Source organism: Mustelus asterias, chromosome 27 (assembly GCF_964213995.1).
Source record: "Mustelus asterias chromosome 27, sMusAst1.hap1.1, whole genome shotgun sequence".
NCBI classification, from domain to species: domain Eukaryota; kingdom Metazoa; phylum Chordata; class Chondrichthyes; order Carcharhiniformes; family Triakidae; genus Mustelus; species Mustelus asterias.
Window position 1 is genome coordinate 14,709,001 of NC_135827.1, and position 21,516 is coordinate 14,730,516.

Sequence of the window (21,516 nt, forward strand, 5' to 3'; positions counted from 1 at the left end):
AGATGGATTGCAGGCTGGTGCAAGCTGCAGGATGTTAATTCGGGGCCCAGGGAGGCGAGGGGCTAACTTGGAGTTGGGGGGTAAATAGTGGACGATGTGGGTTAATTGGTTGCTGAGCGCATGAGGTTGGGAAGGAAAATCCGTGACCTCCAGAGATTGGGGCGTGACAGGGAAGCAGTGAGGAATCAGAGACTCAGAAGACGGGGAGGGGGAGTTAAATGTGGCAAGAAGTTTGGTTTGGAAGGCTTCTCGATGGCCAGGGCTGGTGGGTGGTGTGTAATCACAGGAATTCCTCAGGCAGGCACTCTGGGTCCAGGGGGTAGGTGTAAATACAGGCTGAGGCAGTCATGACAGGTGCTATATAAATGTAAGTTTTTCTTCTTTGCTTTCTTTTAGAATTGGGCGATTTGGATCTGGAATCTGATATGCAAGAGTTTAAGCTTCACCCAACACCTGCTTGCTTTTTTTAAGGTTAAATCATAGAATCCCTGCAGTAGAGGAGACCATTTGGCCCATCGAGTTTGTACTGACCACACTCCCACCCAGGCCCTATTCCTGTAACCCCACACATTTATTCTGCTAATCCTGTTTACACTAAGGGGCAATTTAGCATAGCCAATCAATCTAACCTGCACATCTTTGGACTGAAAGAGGAAACCGGAGCACTCAGAGGAAACCCACGCTGACACAGGGAGAACGTGCAAACTCCGCACAGACAGTGACCCGAGGCCGGAATCGAACCTGGGTCCCTCGCACTGTGAGCCAGCAGTGCTAACCACTGTGTCACCCTTTATTAGGGGTGGTTATGCACAATTAGCCTAAGCAAATGATGAGACTTAAAGCTGGCACAGCTTGATGATGCAAGTCTCCCTCCTCTGTTATACAATATAAAATAAAGGGTACAACTCTAAAGGGGGTGCAGGAGCACAGAGACCTAGAGATATATGTACACAGGTCATTGAAGGTGACAGGAGAGAGTGGTTAATAAAGCATACAGTATCCTGGGCTTTCTTAATAGGGTATTGAGTACAAGAGCAAGGAGGTCACGTTGAACTTCAGTTATGAAGATAGATTGGAGAAATTAGGACTGTTTTCCTTAGGGAAAAGAATGTTGAGAGTGGATTTGATAGAGGTGTTCAGAATCATGAGGGGTCTGGACAGAGTAGATAGGGTGAAATTGTTCGCACTTGTAAAAGAATCGAGAGTGAGAGGGTACAGATTTAAAGTAATTAAAGTTAATTCATCTAGTGCCATTCCCCTTCCTTTTCCCTAATGCCCTGCCAATGTTTCCTTTTCAGATAATAACCCAATTCCCTTTTGAGAGCCTCAACTGACCTCACCTCCCCTATAATTTCAGGCGGCGCACTGCAGATTCAAACCACTCACTGGATGAAAAAGTTCTTCCTCATGTTGCCATTGTTTCTTTTGTCAATCACCTTAAATCTGTGCCCTCTGATTCTCAATCCTTCTGCCAATGGGAACATTTCAACTCATCTTTGTTCTATCCAGACCCCTGGTGATTTTGAATATCTCCACCAAATCACAACCTTCGCCCATGGAGACCAGCCCCATGCATTAGTTATCAAAAGTAAGAAGTTTAACAACACCAGGTTAAAGTCCAACAGGTTTATTTGGTAGCAAAAGCCACACAAGCTTTCGAAGCTCTAAGCCCCTTCTTCAGGTGAGTGGGAATTCCCACTCACCTGAAGAAGGGGCTTAGAGCTTCGAAAGCTTGTGTGGCTTTTGCTACCAAATAAACCTGTTGGACTTTAACCTGGTGTTGTTAAACTTCTTACTGTGTTTACCCCAGTCCAACGCCGGCATCTCCACATCTTAGTTATCAAAATACAGGTGATAGGTTAAAATGATTGATCAATAGTCAATACACCTAACCAGCAGGTGTTTTGGACTGTGGGAGAAAACCACAGCACCCCAAGGAAACCCACGCAGACACAGGGAGAACGTGCAAACTCCACACAGTCACCCAAGCTGGGAATCGAACCCAGGGCCCTGGCGTTGCGAGGTAGCAGTGTTAACCACTGCTTGGGTGACTGTGTGGAGTTTGCACGTTCTCCCCGTGTCTGCGTGGGTTTCCTTGGGGTGCTGCGGTTTTCTCCCACAGTCCAAAACACCTGCTGGTTAGGTGTATTGACTATTAATCAATCATTTTAACCTATCAAGGACTAGTTCCAACCAGAGTAGACAATCCCAAATGTAGATGTTCTGAACTGAAATGGGGCAGTCATGATTCAGCAAATGTTTCTCTGAGGTTGTGACTGAGGCATACATAACTGTGTTTGTTACCCCTAACTACTGACACAGGGGCCTGAAACGGGAGAGTATTCCAGTTCCGTCAGTCAGCATCCCAGACACAATGGGCATAACATTCACAAAAAAAATGAGCCAACTGTAATATTTAAGTGTATTGAATGTCAGTAGCAATGAAACAAAGCTCCAGATAGAATCATGCAAATCAGAGTATCACATGCAGACTTGTAAGATTGAGATCAAGTCTTAATCTCACCCAGAGATGGCACAATAACAAACACTAATGGCTAAATTAAAAGCATCATTTCTAATCAAGTACATGTGGGGAATTTTAATTTTTTTCAGACACTGCGATTCCAACTTCCTGAAGAAGGAGGAAAAAAAACGTTGGAATCAGCACAGGCATGACGGTTGCCGTGGCGATGAGAAAACACAGACCTAGCGGCTGCATCACCTACAGCCACAGAAAATTCTTTGTGAACGACTTAATTTTGTCAGAACAAGGACTGCTACACTCCCCTCTACACTGCATTTAACAGTGCAGCTTGTTCAACTGGCAAATAGTAAGCTACAATACAAGACTTGATCATCGCTCTGTATTCATCTCTACTCATTAATAGCGGCGAAGGCAGCTCCTCGAATGGCTGAGCTATTGAAGACAGACAGCATGCAGTGCCCAGCTTCTAGCCCTGGTCAGGGCTCAGAGTAACATCATTGCCATTGCAGTGGTACCTCAGTGTTCCTAACCACGGACATGGAACAGGGGGTTGACACTGCAATTCAGCCACGGTAATGTAGCAGCCTCCAATAATAATTGGGAGGAGGGAAGGGCAAGCAATTCAAAAGCCAAAACCATTTAAACTACCCACCCATCCACAGCCCATCTGTGCTTTGGCAGCACAGTGGTTAGCACTGCTGCCTTACAGCGCCAGGGATCCAGGTTCGATTCCCGGCTTGGGTCACAGTCTGTGTGGAGTTTGCATGTTCTCCCAGTGTCTGCATGGGTTTCCTCCGGGTGCTCCGGTTTCCTCCCACAGTCCGAAGGACGTGCTGGTCAGGTGCACTGGCCTTGCTAAATTCTCCCTCAGTGTACCCGAACAGGCGCCGGAGTGTGGCGACTAGAGGATTTTCACAGTAACTTCATTGCGGTGTTAATATAAGCCTACTTGTGACACTAATAAAAACTGAAAACTTTAACATTTTCTCCTCAATGTCCAACCTCACACATGACTCCGATATCACTCCTCACACTGGGAAAGAGTGAATGGAGGAATTGTTGAACTGTATCTTAACACCATTAGCATCTTCAGGGAGGCAGCTTTAAGCGATAGTTGAGTATTTTCCTCCCATATATGCTACCTATTTGTGCTCAAAAAAAAAGGACAGGAAGATCGTAACCATGTACCTGCCTATTGTATGGATCAAGTGCCTGAAGCTTGCATCATGATCCAGTTTCACTCCCATGTTATCTTTGTCTCTTCTCCCAGTGTACTCGCCTCCTCTCCTGAACGTGTTAGTTCATGCAGAGGAACAATGCAGCAATTGCCCTCCACCCAGTAGTAGCCCCACTTAGGTTAGCTGGCTCGGTGGGCATACCTTGGTTCAATCAGGACAACGGCAGTGGTCCGACAACCGGATTGAATGATTCACACGTCACGAACACACGTGCGCACACCCGTTGAGAATGACTCCCAAATCATCACAGCCATTTTAATTGCGTTGTGTGGAGAGAATGGTGACATACACAACAACCCAGCTACAGACCAAGTGAAATGTCTGAGTGAAATACAAGGGACACTGGCTAAAGCATTTTAAATTAATATTAAATATCATCCTACAAGGAGTTATATGATATGCTGTGTATGTATATACACAATACAGTCTATTCATCGTAATTCAAAAACTGATTAATTTGCTTCATAATTGGGACCGGAGATAAAATTATTTAATTAACTAAGGAGATGGTGTATAAAACATGAAAAGGCTTTTGCGTATTATGCATTTCCTGCAAGTATCACAATTAATTCCCACTTTTTCGATAGTTTTGTTATAAATTAATGTATCCTCTCACTCACCCGCTGAGTAAAGTCAGAGGAGATCTGCTTACATCGTTTATTTATAGATTCTGATAAATAATTATTTCTTATAACACAGTATGGAACCAATACTGTTCTTCTTAATTTCCAATGCTTACACCTATTTGGAAAGGGATGATCAAAGAGCATGTACAGCGTGGAAACTGGCCATTCAGTCCACTTTCGTCTTCACCAGCCTCATAGAATCCCAACAGTGCAAATGGAGACCATTTGGCCCAACGAGTCTGCACTGACTCTCCGACACAGCAGCTTACCCAGGCCCTATCCCTGTAACCCCACATATTTGCCCCACTAATCTCTCTAACCTATACATTTTGGGACATTTAAGGGGCAATTTAGCATGGCCAATCCACCTAATCTGCACATCTTTGGACTGTGGGAGGAAACCGGAGCACCCGGAGGAAACCCTACACAGACACGGGGAGAACGTGCAAACTCCACACAGACAGTGACCCAGGTCTGGAAGTGAACCCGGGTCCCTGGTGCTGTGAGGCAGCAATGCTAACCACTGTGCCACCGTGTTGCTCACTTGCGCCCCCCCTCACTTCACTCCATCCAAATCTACCAGCATATCCTTCAAATCCTTTTTTTCTAGCTTTCGAAATGCTTTCATGTTAACGACCTCAACTATTCCAAGTGGCAGCAAGTTTGACATTCTAACCATGCTCTGGGCAAGGAAGCTTCTCCTGGGTTCTCTGCTGGAATTATGAAAGTTACTATTTTACATTTACGGCCCTAGATTTTGGTGTCCTGCATGAGTGAAACCATCTTCTCGACATTTGTCCCATTAAACTCTTTCACAATCTGAAATAAACTCTATCAGGTCATCTCTTTATCTTTTTTCTCAATAAAAGAGCCCCAGCCAGTTCAATCTTTCTTGGTAAATATAATCTCTCAGTTCTGGTCATCAGCCTCGTAAATCTTTCTTTTTTGCATCTTCATCTAGTGCCTGTATATCTTTTTAAAATACAGAGATAAGAATTATGCACTGTGTTCTGGTAAACGTGGTGTAACCACGACTCTATACAAATCTGACTTAACTAAATTACTTCTCAATTTTCTCTTTCTTTCTCTCGAGATGAACCCCAATCCTTGACTTTTTAAATTTTTTATGGCCTACATCGCTACTTTTAACAGTTTGTGTATCTGTAACCCTAGATCCCTCTGCCCTACTTAAAATTAGTCTCCGTAGAGTATCTGGCTTCCCGATTCTTCCTACCAAAACGTAGTACCTCACACATATCTACATCAAGATTCATTTGCTCACTGTACACAACTTCTGCCCGTCCCAACATCTTCTGAATTGTGATAGTCTTCCTTACTAATAGCTAGACCTCCAATTTGATGTTCTGAATGTTCACTTAATGGGAAATAACGCAAGTTAATAAATCATAATAAGAAAGGAGAAAGCTTCTACTCACACCACACACTCTTCACAATGGGCCTGTGTACACACAGGATCTGAAAATAAGATTCACAGCAGGGCAACAGAATAAATGCTTTAAAAAGGACCCTGCTTTATTACAGTGCGATTGCTGTAACAACTGTTGGGTGGGGGACTAATCGCCCGTGCGCGTGTACACATGGGGGCTGAGAGCGCACGGGAGAGCGTGAAAATGGGGTTGGTAGTGGAGGCAAGATGCCAGGCAGGAGGGTGTCAAAAAGAGGAACAAACATGTTGAAACTCACAGAGGGGGTTAAAGGGTTATTTGAGAAGCAATGTTTCAGTGGTAGATACAGGTAATGGCAGGGAAGCCACTCAGTTTCAAAGTGCAAGTTCATTTTATTTCCATAATAACTGCAATCAGCCCAAGGCTTCAATTTTACGAAGAAAAGGTGCTAATGAGCTCAATCATCACACGTGGAGGAGGTGCAAGAAGAAATAAACTCATGGAAAAAAGTTAATGGTATGATATTTTCAAATATGAAACCAATACTGAATTGTGTAACAAGCAAATCTCAGATTAAATCAGAACTGTTTCACTTCACCCAAATTCCTAAATGTGTTCTGATCCCAGGATGTGGGGGACCAATAATGTTTTGTTTAAAGTAGATAAGGTTTGAGATTCAAAACATTTAAAATGAATAAAGCCACAGGATTCCACAGGTCTGGAGCAAACAAAAATAAACTTCACTACACAAGTTCAGAAAGATAAAACAATTAACAATATCTACCTTGCACTCTAACATTCTGGGCAAGTACAAGATACATGTGAATTAACAGGCAAACTGTGATCAAATGGACCACACTACACAATAACTGGCAGACGCAGCCAAACCAGATTCCCTGGATTTCTCAGTAACTCTCCCACACATTTAACACTTTGTTAGTCACCAATCTCACAAACCTTGTCTTTCTCATTGGGGTTTCCAATCTCCATGTTTCAAGATCTCGCCTTAGAATTCTCTCCCAAGTTGTTCCAATTTGGATAGCTTCAACAATGGCCCACTTCGCAGGGTTTCAACCCTGCCTTCTGAGATTCCTTTCCCCTGGATCGCTGAGTACACTCAAGCTTCACCTTGCAAGCACAATTTCAGATCTTTGGTCATGCCACGCAGAACACCACTGCTCCAAAAAGGTACCCTTGCCCCACAGCACTGAGTCACCAAACTTTGACTACCTTCTTGGATCTTCAGGGCTTGTCTCATGCCCACTTCACTTAAAGTTTGCTCCCTGTTGCTTTCTTTAATTCAGAGTCTATTTCTCTGCTCCTTTCTTTTAACTTAACTTACCAGGACCTATTTCTGCCCTCTGTCTTTGTCTCTTTCCTGGATCTTCTTTTTGGGCACATTCCCGATTCCCCTCCCTGGTATGAAACCTCTCCCTGCTCCCTCTGCTCTCTGGGTCACCCACTCAATAATGGCACTATGTTCCAGGTCAATGACTTGCTTTTTTGCACCATTCTTCTTTTTTCCTCCTAAGCAGCCGCACACACTCGACCTCGGGCTTGGAGTAGGTAAAATATCCAAACTTCAGAAGTGCAGCCTATTCCTGGCCGGCACACATGTGCAAGAGTCCCAAGGTTGGTCAGGAATTGGAGTTCCCGACAATCGTCAAGGTTAAGTACAGGTTTCATCATAAATGCAATATGTTGTGTGCTACACAAAACCTTAAACATCACAGGGATTAAATTACAAAGAAGTCTATTTGCTTCATATTTTACCATCAAAACCAATGATTCAAAACACCACATGACTCCGTGGTATTTATAGAATTCCTACAGTGCAGAACAGACCATTCATCCCATTAAGTCTGCACTGACTCTCCAAGAGAGCATCCCACCCAGGCCGTAACCCCACATATTTATCCCACTAATCCCCCTAGCCTACACATCTGGGACAATAAGGAGCAATTTAGCATGGCCTATCAACCTAACCTGCACATCTTTGGACCGTGGGAGGAAACCGGCGCACCCGGAGGAAACCCACGCAGATACGGAGGGAATGTGCAGACTCCACACAGAGTCACCCAAGGCCGAATTGAACCCGAGTCTCTGGCGCTGTGAGGCAGTAGTGCTAACTTACCTCCACCACCTTACTGAAGGCCATTCTCTGTATTAGTTATCATCCTTTGTTCCTCTTGAGCATCAGTCCTAAACTTGCCAGTTTGTAACCTTTTGTATCATCTTGCATTCTTACCACAAAGTAACCGGGACTTGCATTTATACAGCATTTTTCACAACCACTGGATGTCCCAAGATGCTTTACAACCAATGGAATACTTTTGAAACATAGTGGCTACTGCTTTAATGTAGACAAAATATTTCTGTACTACAAGCTCCCACAAACTGCATTGTGGTAATGACCAGATACATTTTTTTCTCATGTTGATTGAGGGGTAAATAATGACCAGGACAGCATAACTCTCTCACTCTTCTTTGTAACCCATTTATAATGGGCCCTTTTCTGTCCACTACAGAAGGTAGATGTGGCCTCAGTTTTGTGACCCATCTAAAAGAGGGCATATCTGACAGTGCAGCCCTCCCTCAGTACTACATTGCAATGCCAGCCCTTTTTTATGCTGGAGTGGGACTTGAACCTACAACCTTCTGACTCAGAGGTGAAGAATGCGAGCAACTGCACTACAGTCGGCACAAGGTCTCCTTGAACCTGAAGTCAAGTGCCAAAAACCATGGGACATGCAGCCTTGTGAGGAGTTCTCATACCAATGTCGAAAAATGCATGATCTTGGAAAGCAGAGTAAAAAGAAAAGGTCTTAACATCTTAACACACCTTAGAGCCAATGGACTTATTCATTAGGCAAACACAGCAATTAATTTGCATAAAAGATCCTCAGTGAAGAGCATGATGGCTGATATCCTGGTGGTATCAGTTGAGAAAAGAATGGAAGAATGCTGACCATATCTGATTAGGCCCATCGGCTATTTTATGACCACCCTAAATAGTCAGGCATAAGCTTGCTTTTGAGAGCTGTCCATGACTCAGGAAGTTTGGGTTTCCATAATCTAATTCCATAAGATTTCAGGCAGTCATGGATAAGGACAAGAGTGGCCCGCCCTCGGGTGAGGGTGCTTAACTGGGCAAGGGCCAATTACATCTAAACTAGACAAGAAATGGGGAATGTGGATTGGGAGCGGCTATTTGAGGGCAAATCCATGTCTGGCATGTGGGAAGCTTTTAAAGGCCAGTTGACTGAAGTGCAGGACAGGCATTTCCCCACAAAAATGAAGGATAGAAATGGCAGGATTCGGGAACCATGGATGATAAGGGAAATTGTAACTTAGTCAAAAGGAAGCATATGATAGGTCTAAGTATCTAAAACTGACAAAGCCCTTGAGGAATATAGTGGCAGTAGGAAGGAAATTAAACATGGAATTAGGAGGGCTAAGAGGAACCATGAAATGTCTTTAGCAAACAGGGTCAAGGAGAATCCCAAGGCTTTTTATGCACATATTAGGAGCAAGAGGGTAGCAATAGAAAGAGTAGGCCCATTCAAGGACAATGGAGAGAAGTTATGCGTGGAGCCACAGGAAGTGGGTGAGATCCTTAATGAGTACTTTGTATCAGTATTTACCAAGGAGAAGGACATGACGGATGTTGAGGTCAGGGAAAGATGTATGGATGCTCTACAAAATGTCAATATATTGAAGGAATAAGGGCTGAGTATCCTAAATTGCAATAAGGTAGACAAGTGTCCAGGGCCAAATGAGATCTATCCCAGATTACTGTAGGAGGCAAGAGAAGAAATAGCTGGGGCCTTAACAGATATCGTTACATCCTCCTTGACCACAGGCAAGGTTCCAAAGGACTGGAGAATAGCCAATGTTGTTCCCTTGTTTAATAAAGGAAGCAGGAATAATCCAGGAAATTATAGGCCAGTGAGCCTGACATCAGTGGTGGGGAAACTTTTGGAGAAGATACTGAGGGACAGGATATATGCACATTTGGAAAAAAATGGACTAATTGGTGGCAGGCAGCATAGTTTTCTACAGGGAAGATCATGTCTCATCAACTTGATTGCATTTTTTGAAGAGGTAACAAAGATAATTGATGAGGGAAGGGCTGTGGATGTAGTTTATATGAATTTTAGTAAGGCACTTGACAAGGCGCCACATTGCAGACTGATACAAAAACTAAAATCACATGGAATTCAGGGTGGGCTGGCTAGGTGGATACAGAACTGGCTTGGATATAGAAGACAGGGAGTAGTGGTTATAGGGTGTTTATCAGAATGGAGATCTGTAGCTAGTGGCGTTCACAGTAAGAAGTTTAACAACACCAGGTTAAAGTCCAACAGGTCAGCCTGTTGGACTTTAACCTGGTGTTGTTAAACTTCTTACTGTGTTTACCCCAGTCCAACGCCGGCATCACCACATCATGACTAGTGGTGTTCCGCAGGGATCAGTGCTGGGACCTGTGTTGTTTGTAGTATATATAAATGATCTGAAGGAAAATGTGAGTGGTCTGATTAGTAAGTTTGCAGATGACACGAAGATTGGTGGAGTTGCTGATAGTGCCGGGGGTTGTCAGAGAATGCAACAGGATATAGATAGATTGGAGACTTGGGCACAGAAATGACAGATGGAGTTTAATCTGGACAAATGCGAGGTGATGCATTTTGGAGGATCAAATTTAGGTGTGAATCATACTGTAAATGGCAGAACCTTAGGAACATTAACATACAGAGGGATCTGGGCATACAGGTCCACAGTGCCCCAAAAGTGGCAACACAGGTGGCCAAGCTGATCAAGAAAGCATCTGGCATGCTTGCCTTCATCAGCTGGGGCATTGAGTACAAGAGTTGGAAAATCATGTTGCAGTTATATAAAACCTTGGGTTAGGCTGCATTTGGAGTATTACGTACAGTTCTAGTCACCACACTACTAGAAGGACGTGGAACCTTTGGAGAGAGTGCAAAGAAGGTTCACGAGGATGTTACCTGGTCTCAAGGATGTTGACTATGAGGAGAGGTTGAATAAACTAGGGTTGTTTTCACTGGAAAGACGGAGGATGAGGGGAGAACTGATAGAGGTCTACAAAATTAATGAGAGGAATAGACAGCGTGGATAGACAGAGGATTTTTTTCAAGGGTGGAAACGTCAAATACAAGGGGGCACAGATTCATGGTGAAAGGGGGAAAGTTTAAGGGAGGTGAGCGGGGACGTTTTTCCACAGAGAGAGTGGTGGGTGCCTGGAACGTGCTACCAGAGGTAGCGGTGGAAGCAGGCACATTAGCAACATTTAAGAGATATCTGGATAGGTACATGAATAGGGAGGGAATAGAGGGATATGGTCTAAGTAAGGGCCGAAGGTTTTTTTTTAGTTTAGTTAAGGCATCATGATCGGCACAGGCTTGGAGGACCGAAGGGCCTGTTCCTGTGCTGTACTTTTCTTTGTTCTTTGAAGTAAAGGTTACAGGTGTTGCGCCATTCTACACTTATGGGTGTTTATTATAAATGCTCATAAAGGTGATTTGTGTCACACCTTAATCCTCCCCCCATTGAATCTTAGACTCTTAAGGAAGGCTCCAATGTCTTAAATGACCAAGGTAGTATAGGAACATGTCAAGAGATTGGCTACTGGGCTGGAGACCTGGGACTAGTTGGTCCCAAGAAACACACGGTTTCAAAAGCCTAAATTTTGCTTTTAATTCATGTTTTGTGAAACACCGAAAGAATCCAAACTCTCAGGATCAGGCAAAGGAAAGATGACAGCAAAAAAAAGAGCAAAGTGCAACCATTCAGAAATGAAAGACTATGTTTTAGACAAACACTGCATGATGATATGGCTTTTAAGGCACAGTGTGCTCATTGGGAACTCTTTTTAATTTTAAAATACACTCCCAGGAAACATCCAACTCTACATTCCGGATGCTCAGATATATTAAAACCAGCACAGAGTTCAACCCGAGAGATAATAAGAATCAGGAGCAGGAGTAGGCCACTCAGCCCCTCAAGCTTGCTCTGTCATTCAGTAAGATCATGGCTGATCTGACTGTAACCTCAACCCCACGTTCCTATCTACCCCCGATAACCTTTCACCCTCTGGTTTATTTAGCTCAGCCTTAACGATATTCAAAGCCTCTGCTTCCACTGCTTTTTGAGGAAGAGAGTTCCAGCAACTCTCAGCCCTCAGAGAAAAAGATTCTCCTCATCTCTGTCTTAAATGAACGATGCCTTACTTTTAAATAGTGACCTCTCGATCAAGATTCTCCCACAAGAAGAAACATCCTCTCCTCATCCACCCTGTCAAGGTCCCTCAGGATCCTAAAGGTTTTGATCAAGTCACCTCTTACTCTTCTAAATTCCAATGGTTGCAAGCCTTAACTGCCCAATCTTTCCTCATAAGACAACACACCCATTCCTGGTGCAAGGGAGCAATTGTCCCTCAACCCCGTGCCTCCAGGCATCTCCGTGCTCCCAGCGTGGTCATCACAACTGGTTTTGAGTTTTTGGAAGATCTCAAATGGAGATCTCGCCGGCACAAGTCCTGTTTTTGGCGCTTGTAAGGTTTAACGAGTATAACTGGATTCGTCCTCAGCAAATGGGGCCGCACACTGCCCCGGAAATAGAAAGAGCTTAGCGAGGTTCTTTGTTTTGAATTTACCAATGTGAATTTGGTTCGTACATAACCGGCAGGCAAGATTGGTTATTTTTTGCAAAAGCGGCCAAGAGACTGTCAGCTTTGGGTCTTGTAGCCAGATCTACACCTGAAGTACAGTAAATGCTAGATCTTTTATTCATGATGCAGGCTGCTATTGGGAGCTGGCATTCAGTATAAAACAACGTTGGTAAGGCGAACGACAACTGGAAGATTTCTTTAGCTGGAAATTAAAGAACAAAATCTACAGTAATCATCTCAGTGAAAGGCAGTTAACCATGTTGCAGTGGGAGTTCTGAATGTTGCAGTTTGAAACCCTAGCAGCTAGCGATTGAAAACCAATGGTTTTTCTCATTATTTAAGCAACTTCAAGGGCGACACGGTGGCACAGTGGTTAGCATTGCTGCCTCACAGCGCCAGGGACCTGGGTTCAATTCCCGGCTTGGGTCACTGTCTGTGTGGAGTTTGCACATTCTTCCCGAGTCGGCGTCGGTTTCCTCCAGTTCCCTCCCACAGTCTGTAAGATGTGCTGGTTAGGTGGATTCACCATGCTAAATTGCCCCTTAGAGACAGGGGGATTAGGTAGGGTAAATGCATGGGGTTATGGGGATAGGGCCTGGGTGGGATTGTGGTCGGTGCAGACTTGATGGGCCGAATGGCCTCCTTCTGTACTGTAGGGATTCTATGATTCTATAACTGCGCAGGAGCTGCAGTGAAGCCCAGGCTTTGAGCTGTGGAATCTAGAGTTGTGATGCTTTAAAGGAAAGCTGGAGGATCGCTTAGCCAAAAACTAATGGAGGGACCTTCTTGTACCTTGTAGAATAGCTGGAACCAGGAAAAAGTTTTGTAAGATAAGGCAAATCTTGAGAAGTATTAAAAGTAGGACTAAGTTTATAGTACAATCTTTATAAGCTCTCGTATTAATTTAGTGATGCTTGATTTGTTTAATTTACTTATACAAACAATAAAGTTTGTGTTTACTTAAATGTGATATCTTGTGGTGTAGTTCTGTCAGTTAATTACTTTAAATACTAATGGTCCCTAACAGGATTGTAACAAAGTGCTCCTGTGGAGAGTTTTGGACTATTATACTATATTAAAAGGCATCATGTAAATACAAATGTTAGGCGTTATCGAATGACCTCCTTCCTATGTTGGCAAATTTGGACAAAAGTGCACTCAGAGATTATGCTATGAGGGATCGCATGGCTGGCCTTCTCAGGTTGACTGGTGCTTCACCTTCTTGGACCTAGTTCGAACATACACATGAACAAGGAGCAGGAGTAGTCCATTTTGCCCCTTAATCCTGTTCCACCATTGAATAAGGTCGTGACTGGATGGAGGAAACGCGAGCTGGGCTTAGACCACCGTGAGACAGGGTAGTTTTACCCTACGGATGATAAGTGTTGTTGCAATAGTAATCCTGCTCAGTACGAGAAAAACTGCAGGTTCAGACATTTGGTACATGTGTTCGATTGAGAAGTCAACAGTGCAAAGCTACCATACGTGGGACTATGTCTGAATGTCTCCAAGTCAGAATCACCCCTAGAGTAGCCTCAGGTCTGCATCCTACTCCCGATACTCTATCGCTTACCAAGAATCTATCCACCCCTGCCTTAAAAATATTCAAAGATTCTGTTTCCACCACCCTTACACGAGGAGTTCCAAGGACTCACGATCCTCTGACAGAAAACAATTCTCCTCACCTCTGTCATAAACGACCCCTCGTTCTAGATTCTCCCACAAGAGCAAACATCTTCTCCACATCCACCTTGTCAAGATCCCTCAGGATCTTAAATATTTTAGTCAAGTCATCTCTTACTCTTTTAAACTCCAACAGATAGAAGTCTAGCTTGTCCAACCCTTTCCTCATTAGGCAACCTGCTCATTCTAGGTATTAGCTCGGTAAACCTCTGAATTGCTTCCAATGCATTTACACCCTTCCTTAAATAAAGCAGACGTGGTTGCATTAGTGCCCCGTACAACTGAAGCATAACCTCCCTATTTTTGTATTGAATTCCCCTCACAATAAATGATAACATTCTATTAGCTTTCCTAGGTACTTGCTGTAGCGTTTTGCATACATACACAGAAGAGTTAGTTCACAGAGCAATCCTGGTTAACATCATGACTGGTAAGGCCCCTTTAAGGCAGCACATTACATACAATTATTATACAAGTTTTTCTTTTGGTAACTTATATTTCTTCACAGGCCTGAAAACTTTCAATGATTGCCTCACAGCAAGTGTTAATGAATCGTTGCACTTGTAAAGGCGCACAGCAGAATTCTATTTATGCAAAAAGAAAATTAATGAGGCATCTGTGTAGGAGCATTGGGTGAAAGTCAATGAGAAATAGTCACCTTCCGTACAATTTCACAGTTAACATGTTCCCTGGACCCCACAGTCCCCAACACCCCTCTACCAAAAAAAAATGCAGGACAACTGGTCTGATTAACAATGTTTTAATTGGTGTGATCAAGCCCCACAGTGTTTATTAGTATATAGGATGGGACTGAAGTAATTACAGTTATTGTCAGATTCCCGCTACTACTGCCATTCCACAGCAAACATGCAGTAACATTCCCTAAGCCAGCACAACCAGCCAAAGAGTTTGAGAGCGCAGAATCTGTTTAAAATATAGCTCCACTTTTACCATGCCTTGCCTATACTATTCTACATTCTTTATTTTGTGTGAATGTTTGGCACAAAGTGAGGGATGGATAGGAAGCTGCCATAAACAGTAAGCACACTCTGATTTGTTGCAGTAAAGCTTCCACATTCAACTCCATGCATTGCTCTTCGAGTATCCCAATTGCACTAATTGTAAGTGGCTACATGATGACTGGTGTAACTTTGGCAATCCAAGCAAGTTTGCCAATTTAGCACCAACTAGCAATTTGTACTGTTGGCCCAAGCTCACAAGGAGTGCTCACTCAAGTGCTTACTCAATCTCAAGATGCTTCAGACTGTAGATTTGGTTAACAATTCTACTGCTTTCACCTTTGCAGTTTCAAAAGCCCAAACATAAAGACGTTTATAGAAGCTGTCTACATCTCTCACCTGTGTGTTCTGGATTTGTATTGTACCCTGCGGAATGGCCTGGGTCACCACTTGACCCTGAGAGGTTACCATAGTTACCGGCTGGTAAATTGTTCCACCTGCGAAGTCATACAGCACAAAAGACAATGTGAGTACATTTGCAGTTTCCTTTTTAGAACCTCCTTGCTGTGCAAAAACATGCAACCACACCGTGAAGGTTTTTTAAAAATTCCAGAGTCAAGTGGTGCCAAGTAGCACTGAGAGAGTGGACCAAAAATAATACACAATGGGTGAAGCAGACAGAAATGTAAAGGAAACTCAAGAAAAAAGAAAATAGGAACCACGGGTAAAATGATATGGACAACGCAGGCAAAATCATATCGTTAAGACAGATTGAACAATACAAGTAGGGCAAATAAAATATTAGATTTTATAACTCATCTATCTTTTTGTCCTTGATTAGTTCAGAATCACAGGACGGCATCATCCTAACACTTTATACCTTGCTAGAGGTTCACCATCAGTACGGCAACTATCCAAACAGCTTCACCACTCTGACACTCTTTGATAATACCACTCAAAGTTGGCAGCTTGGAAACGTGGCAATCTAATGGATCTGGCATGAACCTTCCTTTCCCTTTCAACACAGACTTCTCCTCCTCTTGTTACTTCAGATCAGGCTCCCAGCATGATCACCATGAGCTTATTTCTGATCACTTTTGCCACAGGACAATGGTTGCCAAAGTGCCGAGTGGACATCTCCGCTTTAATACAACTGGGTTGAAACTTGCAACAGGGCTAATATTTAAAAGGCAAAGAGCCTGCTCCATGCGTGCACAAGGCGCGTTTACGAAATATAGTCAGTTCAGGCAACTGACAACACATAAGGAAGCAAAAATCTCCCTTTAGTTTCCCTGAACAAATATGAAATTAAAAATAAAATTGAAATGGAAAAATTCTACAAACGTTACAAGTTAATAATGAGCTGCAGAGCTTAGATCTGTTCCATTGGTTGCGAAATTGCTTGGCTCTGCCTATTAGTTGCTCCATATGCTGTCTGGCATACAGGTATACTATGTTGCAACTTCACTGGGTTGACACCTCATTTTTGCACATGCCTGATGTTGCTCCTCGCTTGCCCTCCTGTACTCTGGTAATTGGGCCAGGAGATGGAGTACAATTCGATTGGTGCCGACCGCCCACAGAGTATCAAGGATGCCCACTGAGTTGCTAGATCTGATTTTGATTTGACTTATTATTGTCACATGTATTAGTATACAGTGAAAAGTATTGTTTCTTGCGCGCTATTCAGACAATGCACGCCGCTCATAGAGAAGGAAACCAGAGAGTGCGGAATGTAGTGTTGCAGTCAGAGCTAGTGTGTAGAGAAAGATCAACTTAATGCAAGGTAAGTCCATTCAAAAGTCTGATGGCAGCAGGGAAGAAGCTGTTCTTGAGTCGGTTGGTATGTGACCTAAGACTTTTGTATCTTTTTCCCGACAGAAGGTGGTGGAAGAGAGAATGTCCGGGGTGCGTGGGGTCCTTAATTATGCTGGCTGCTTTGCTGAGGCAGCAGGAAGTGTAGACAGAGTCAATGGATGGGAGGCTGGTTTGCCTGATGGACTGGGCTACATTCACCTTTTGTAGTTTCTTGCGGTCTTGGGCAGAGCAGGAGCCACACCAAGCTGTCATAATCTATTCCATTTAGCATGGTGGTAGTGCACCATGGAGGGTATCTTCAATGTGAACACAGATCTTTGTCTACACAAGGAATGTGCGATGGTCACACCTACTCATACTGCCATGGACAGATGCATCTGCGGATGAGCCACATATGCTTTTCCCTCTTGTTGGTTCCCTCACCACCTAATGCAGGCTCATTCTAATAGCTATGTCCTTCAGGACTTGGCCAATTCAGTCTGCAGTAGTGCCACCAAGTTGGTGATGGACATTAGAGTCATTTGATTTTTAATTCTAGATTTTGTTTAATTAAATTTAAACTCCATGATCTGCTTTGGTGTCCCCGGGCATTACCCTGGGTCTCTGAATTACTAGTCCAGTGACAACACCACTATGGTATCACCTCCCCTCATGCCAAAGAGGACCTGGAGGGATAATGCCTTATCCAAAGATACAACGCAGTCCATGAAATTCAACTTGTCCAAGTCCTCATTCCCAGCTTCCTATCCCTCACCAAGTTGTGCTTCTGAAATGAAATTCCTTCAGCTCTCAAGTCTGCACTCATTACATGTGCCAGTAGTTCATGAACAAGGATTAAAACTCTGAAAAGAACTACACCCCGGTATCTTACCCAACTTTTACATGGTTGGCGGGAGCTGTATTCAGTGGGGTTTAGAAGCACAAGAGGGGATCACATGGAAACATATAAAATTCTGACAGGGTTGGACCCACTGGATGCAGGGATGATGTTTCCTCTGGCTGAGTGGGGGGGTTGCGTCTTGAAGAGGTCACGGTCTAAGGATACGAAATTTAGATATGCCATTTAGGATGGAGATGAGGAGAAATCTCTTCACTCAGAGGGTGGAAAACCTGTGGAATTCTCTACCATAGAAAGCTGTGGAGCCAAGTCACTGAAAACATTTAAGAAATAAATAATATATTTCTAGACACTAAAGGCATTAAGCGGTATGGGGAGAGAACATGGAGCGTGGCATTGAGATAGAAGTTCAGCCATGATCATATTGAATGGGGGAGCAGGCTCGATGGGCCTAATGTCACAGGGGGAATGTGCAAACTCCACACAGTCACTCAAAGCTGGAATTGAACCTAGGTCCCTGGTGCTGTGAGGCAACAGTGTTAACCACTGTGCCACCGTGCCGCCCTAGATGATCCATTGATCATGGACAGGGCAGCGCTAGGTGCTATGATTGGTCTGAATATTCTAGAGCTAAGACAAAGTAGGGAAAGCACCACCAAATGAGTGGTGAGTTTGGAAGTTTCTCATCTGAAGGCTTAGATCTCAAGGGGATACCCCCTCCCATTCTCAACCTCAACGAACAGGCAAAAATAGACAAGTCATCTCTGATGCTCAATCTTCCAGTCATTGTGTGGAGAAGACAGTATGCATATGATGGTGGGGCAGAGAAGAAAAGGGAAGATCTGAAACTGATTAGTCCTTGAATCTTAACATCAACACTTACCTGTTACCACTTGTGTTGCCATGGCAGCATTCCCTTGCTGTAGTGCGGATGTTGGTACCACAATCCCCTGGGAGTTGACAGCATTGTTTATTGTCGTCAGAGAGTCTGGAGAGCTCTGCAGTAAAAGAAGCAAAGAAGAAGTGAGACACGGGGGTAGTTTGCACAGCCAACATCTGAGAAAATTTCCTATCAGAAGCATAAGGGGCCACCATACCTGCTGGTTTAAAAAAAACACCTGCAAGACTTCTGCTGTGAGCCACTTATCTCTGATTATTGATGATTATCTATGAACCATAGAATTCCTACAATGCAAAAAAAGAGGCCATCTGGCCTATCGAGTCTGCACCGACTCTCCGAAAGAGCATTCTACCCAGGTCCTCCCCTCTGCTCTATCCTGGTAACCCCCTACATTTAGCATGACCAATCCACCTAACCGACACATCTTTTCGACTGTGGGAGGAAACCAGAGCAGCCGGAGGAAACCCACACAGACACGGGGAGAACGTGCAAATTCCACACAGACAGTCACCAAAGGCCGGAATCAAACCCGGGTCCCTGGCGCTGAGAGGCAGCAGTGCTAGCCACTGTGCCACTGCACTGGCCAAAATGCAGTGGCACAGTGGCTAAATTATGCTACTTACATTACCCCCATGTTCCTCTGGAGAGGGTGGGCTTTTTCTTTTACCTGATTTCAGGCAAGTTAACAAAGAAGAACATCTTTCACGTCTTCAGGCCACCCCCCTAAAGCTCTTCACAACCAATGAAATACCTTTGAAACCTAATCATTATTGTAAGATAGGAGATAAAGCAGCCAGTTTAAGCAGAGCAATGTCTCACAAACCACAATGAGATTATGACCACGTATTCTGTTTGAGTGATATTGACTGTGGGACACATGCTGCCTAGGACTTCCAGTTTACTGTAGAATCCTACAGTGCAGAAGGAGGCCATTCAGCCCATCAAGTCTGCACCAGCCACAACCCCACCCAGGCCCTATCCCCATAATCCCATGCATTTATCCTAGCTAGTCCCCCTGACACAAAGGGGCAATTTTTTAAGCATGGCCAATCCACCTAATCCGCACATCTTTGAAGTGTGGGAGGAAACCGGAGCACCCACAGGAAACCCACGCAGACACGGGAAGAATGTGTAAACTCCACCCAGACAGTGACCCAAGTCGGGAATTGAACCCGGGTCCCTGGCACTCTGAGATAGCAGTGCATGTTTGATGAGCTTCCTTGCTCTTCTCTGAATAGTGCTGTTTGATTTTTTACATCCACCTGTGGGGGCAGATAGGGGCCTCAGTTTAGCATTTCATCCAATAGACAACAGTTGTGGTGGCATTGAGCATTCTCTCAGTACTGTACTGCAATGTCAGCCTAGCTTTAGTCCAGACATGGGCCTTCAACCCACAACATTCTTACTCGAGAGTTGAGAGCATTACTACTGAGTCACGGCTGACAATTAAAGTTAAAATGGTGGCCGGGGGGGTGGTTTGTGGAATGTATCGAGATCACTGCCGAACCCCATCCATTCAACAACCTGAGCTCTCTTAAACCCCAACCTGTGTTACTTCAATCAAGCATGGGAAGAGGGTTTAAACTGGAGGTCTTTTCTGAGATAGTTGTTTCTCACCTCCCCCAACCGTTCTTACTTGGGACAAAAATCACCATCCCTTTAATCTTGGCTTAGAATCTGGAACTCTCTCCCCAATCCCATCAGCACAGGATGTTTGGGCTTTCAGTAACAGCTTATAAAAATTGAGAAGCAAACTTAAATCAATATAAACCTTAACCAACACCACAGGTGCCTGTGTGCAGTTTAGAGCTTTGAACTACAGGAAGGATGTCAAGGCAGAGAGGAAACAGCACAGATTCACTAAGACACCGCCTGGTATGAAGAAATACAAGACTTGAGAAAGCGATGAGAATTTGATAAAGGTATTTAAACTAAGGCACAAAGTAGATAAAAACAGCCTGCCTCTGAAAAGTGAGAGCAAGAGGAACAGATAAAAAGTGAAATGCAAGAGATGTAGGATAGAGAACAGGAGAATGTTCCTTCTTATTTTAAAGAAATTGGAGTAAAGTTTAAAACCCAGGTTAGAAAGACAGTTTAAGAAATGAAGAATAAAGGAACATGGGAATAGGCAGGACTTATTCAATACTGGTTTTGGGGACTAATGTGGAAAGCAAACATCAACGCACAGGGCGGAATTTTCCACCTCCCCTCTCCTCACGTGTTTTGCGGCGGCGGAGGCAGCCTGCCATTGGCTGCCGCTGTCAATGGGGTTTCCCATTCTATCTACCCCCCCCCCCCCCCCCCCCCCCCCCCCGCTGCCGGGAAACCCATGGTGGAGGGTCACCATCAGCAGGACCAGAAGATCCCGAAAATTCCAGCCACAATCATAGATTAATGCACGGACTTGTCGAGCTAACTAGAGGCGACTGGATATAGCACTTGGAGCAAATGGGATCAAAGGTTATGGGGAGAAAGCAGGATTAGGCTATTGAGTTGGACGATTAGCCATGACCATGATGAATGGCGGGGGCAGGCTCGAAGGGCCAAATGGCCTCCTCCTGCTCCTATCTTCTACGTTTCTATGTTAGCTCTTCTTCTGTTGCAGTTTGTATGCAATTCACGGGTTACATCTACTCTGTTGACAAAAAAATCATCGACTTAAAAGTTTAACCCTGTTTCTTTCTCTACAGAGATCGCCAGAGCAGCTGCATACTTACAGAATTGTCTGCTTTTATTTCGAATTACAGCATATGCAAAACTATTGTTCTAGTGCACCCACCACCCTGTTCTCGGGGCACTGGTCACAAGCATTGCCTTCCCAGTATCAGCCATATCCCACAGCAGAGTGGAAAAAGGCAGCAGAGTAGCACT

The 21,516-nt window shown here is 44.1% G+C and overlaps 1 protein-coding gene across 1 annotated transcript in view; it reads right to left on the reverse strand.

Moving 5' to 3' along the window:
• The window catches only part of pknox2 (pbx/knotted 1 homeobox 2), a 425,919-nt gene that overhangs the window by 36,937 nt on the left and 367,466 nt on the right, over positions 1-21,516 (reverse strand). Inside the window, exons 9-10 of the mRNA XM_078198931.1 lie at positions 18,628-18,742; positions 15,488-15,585 (exon numbers count right to left, since the gene is read on the reverse strand). Coding sequence (XP_078055057.1) covers positions 15,488-15,585; positions 18,628-18,742 — 213 coding nt within the window. The remainder of the gene's footprint in view (positions 1-15,487; positions 15,586-18,627; positions 18,743-21,516) is intronic.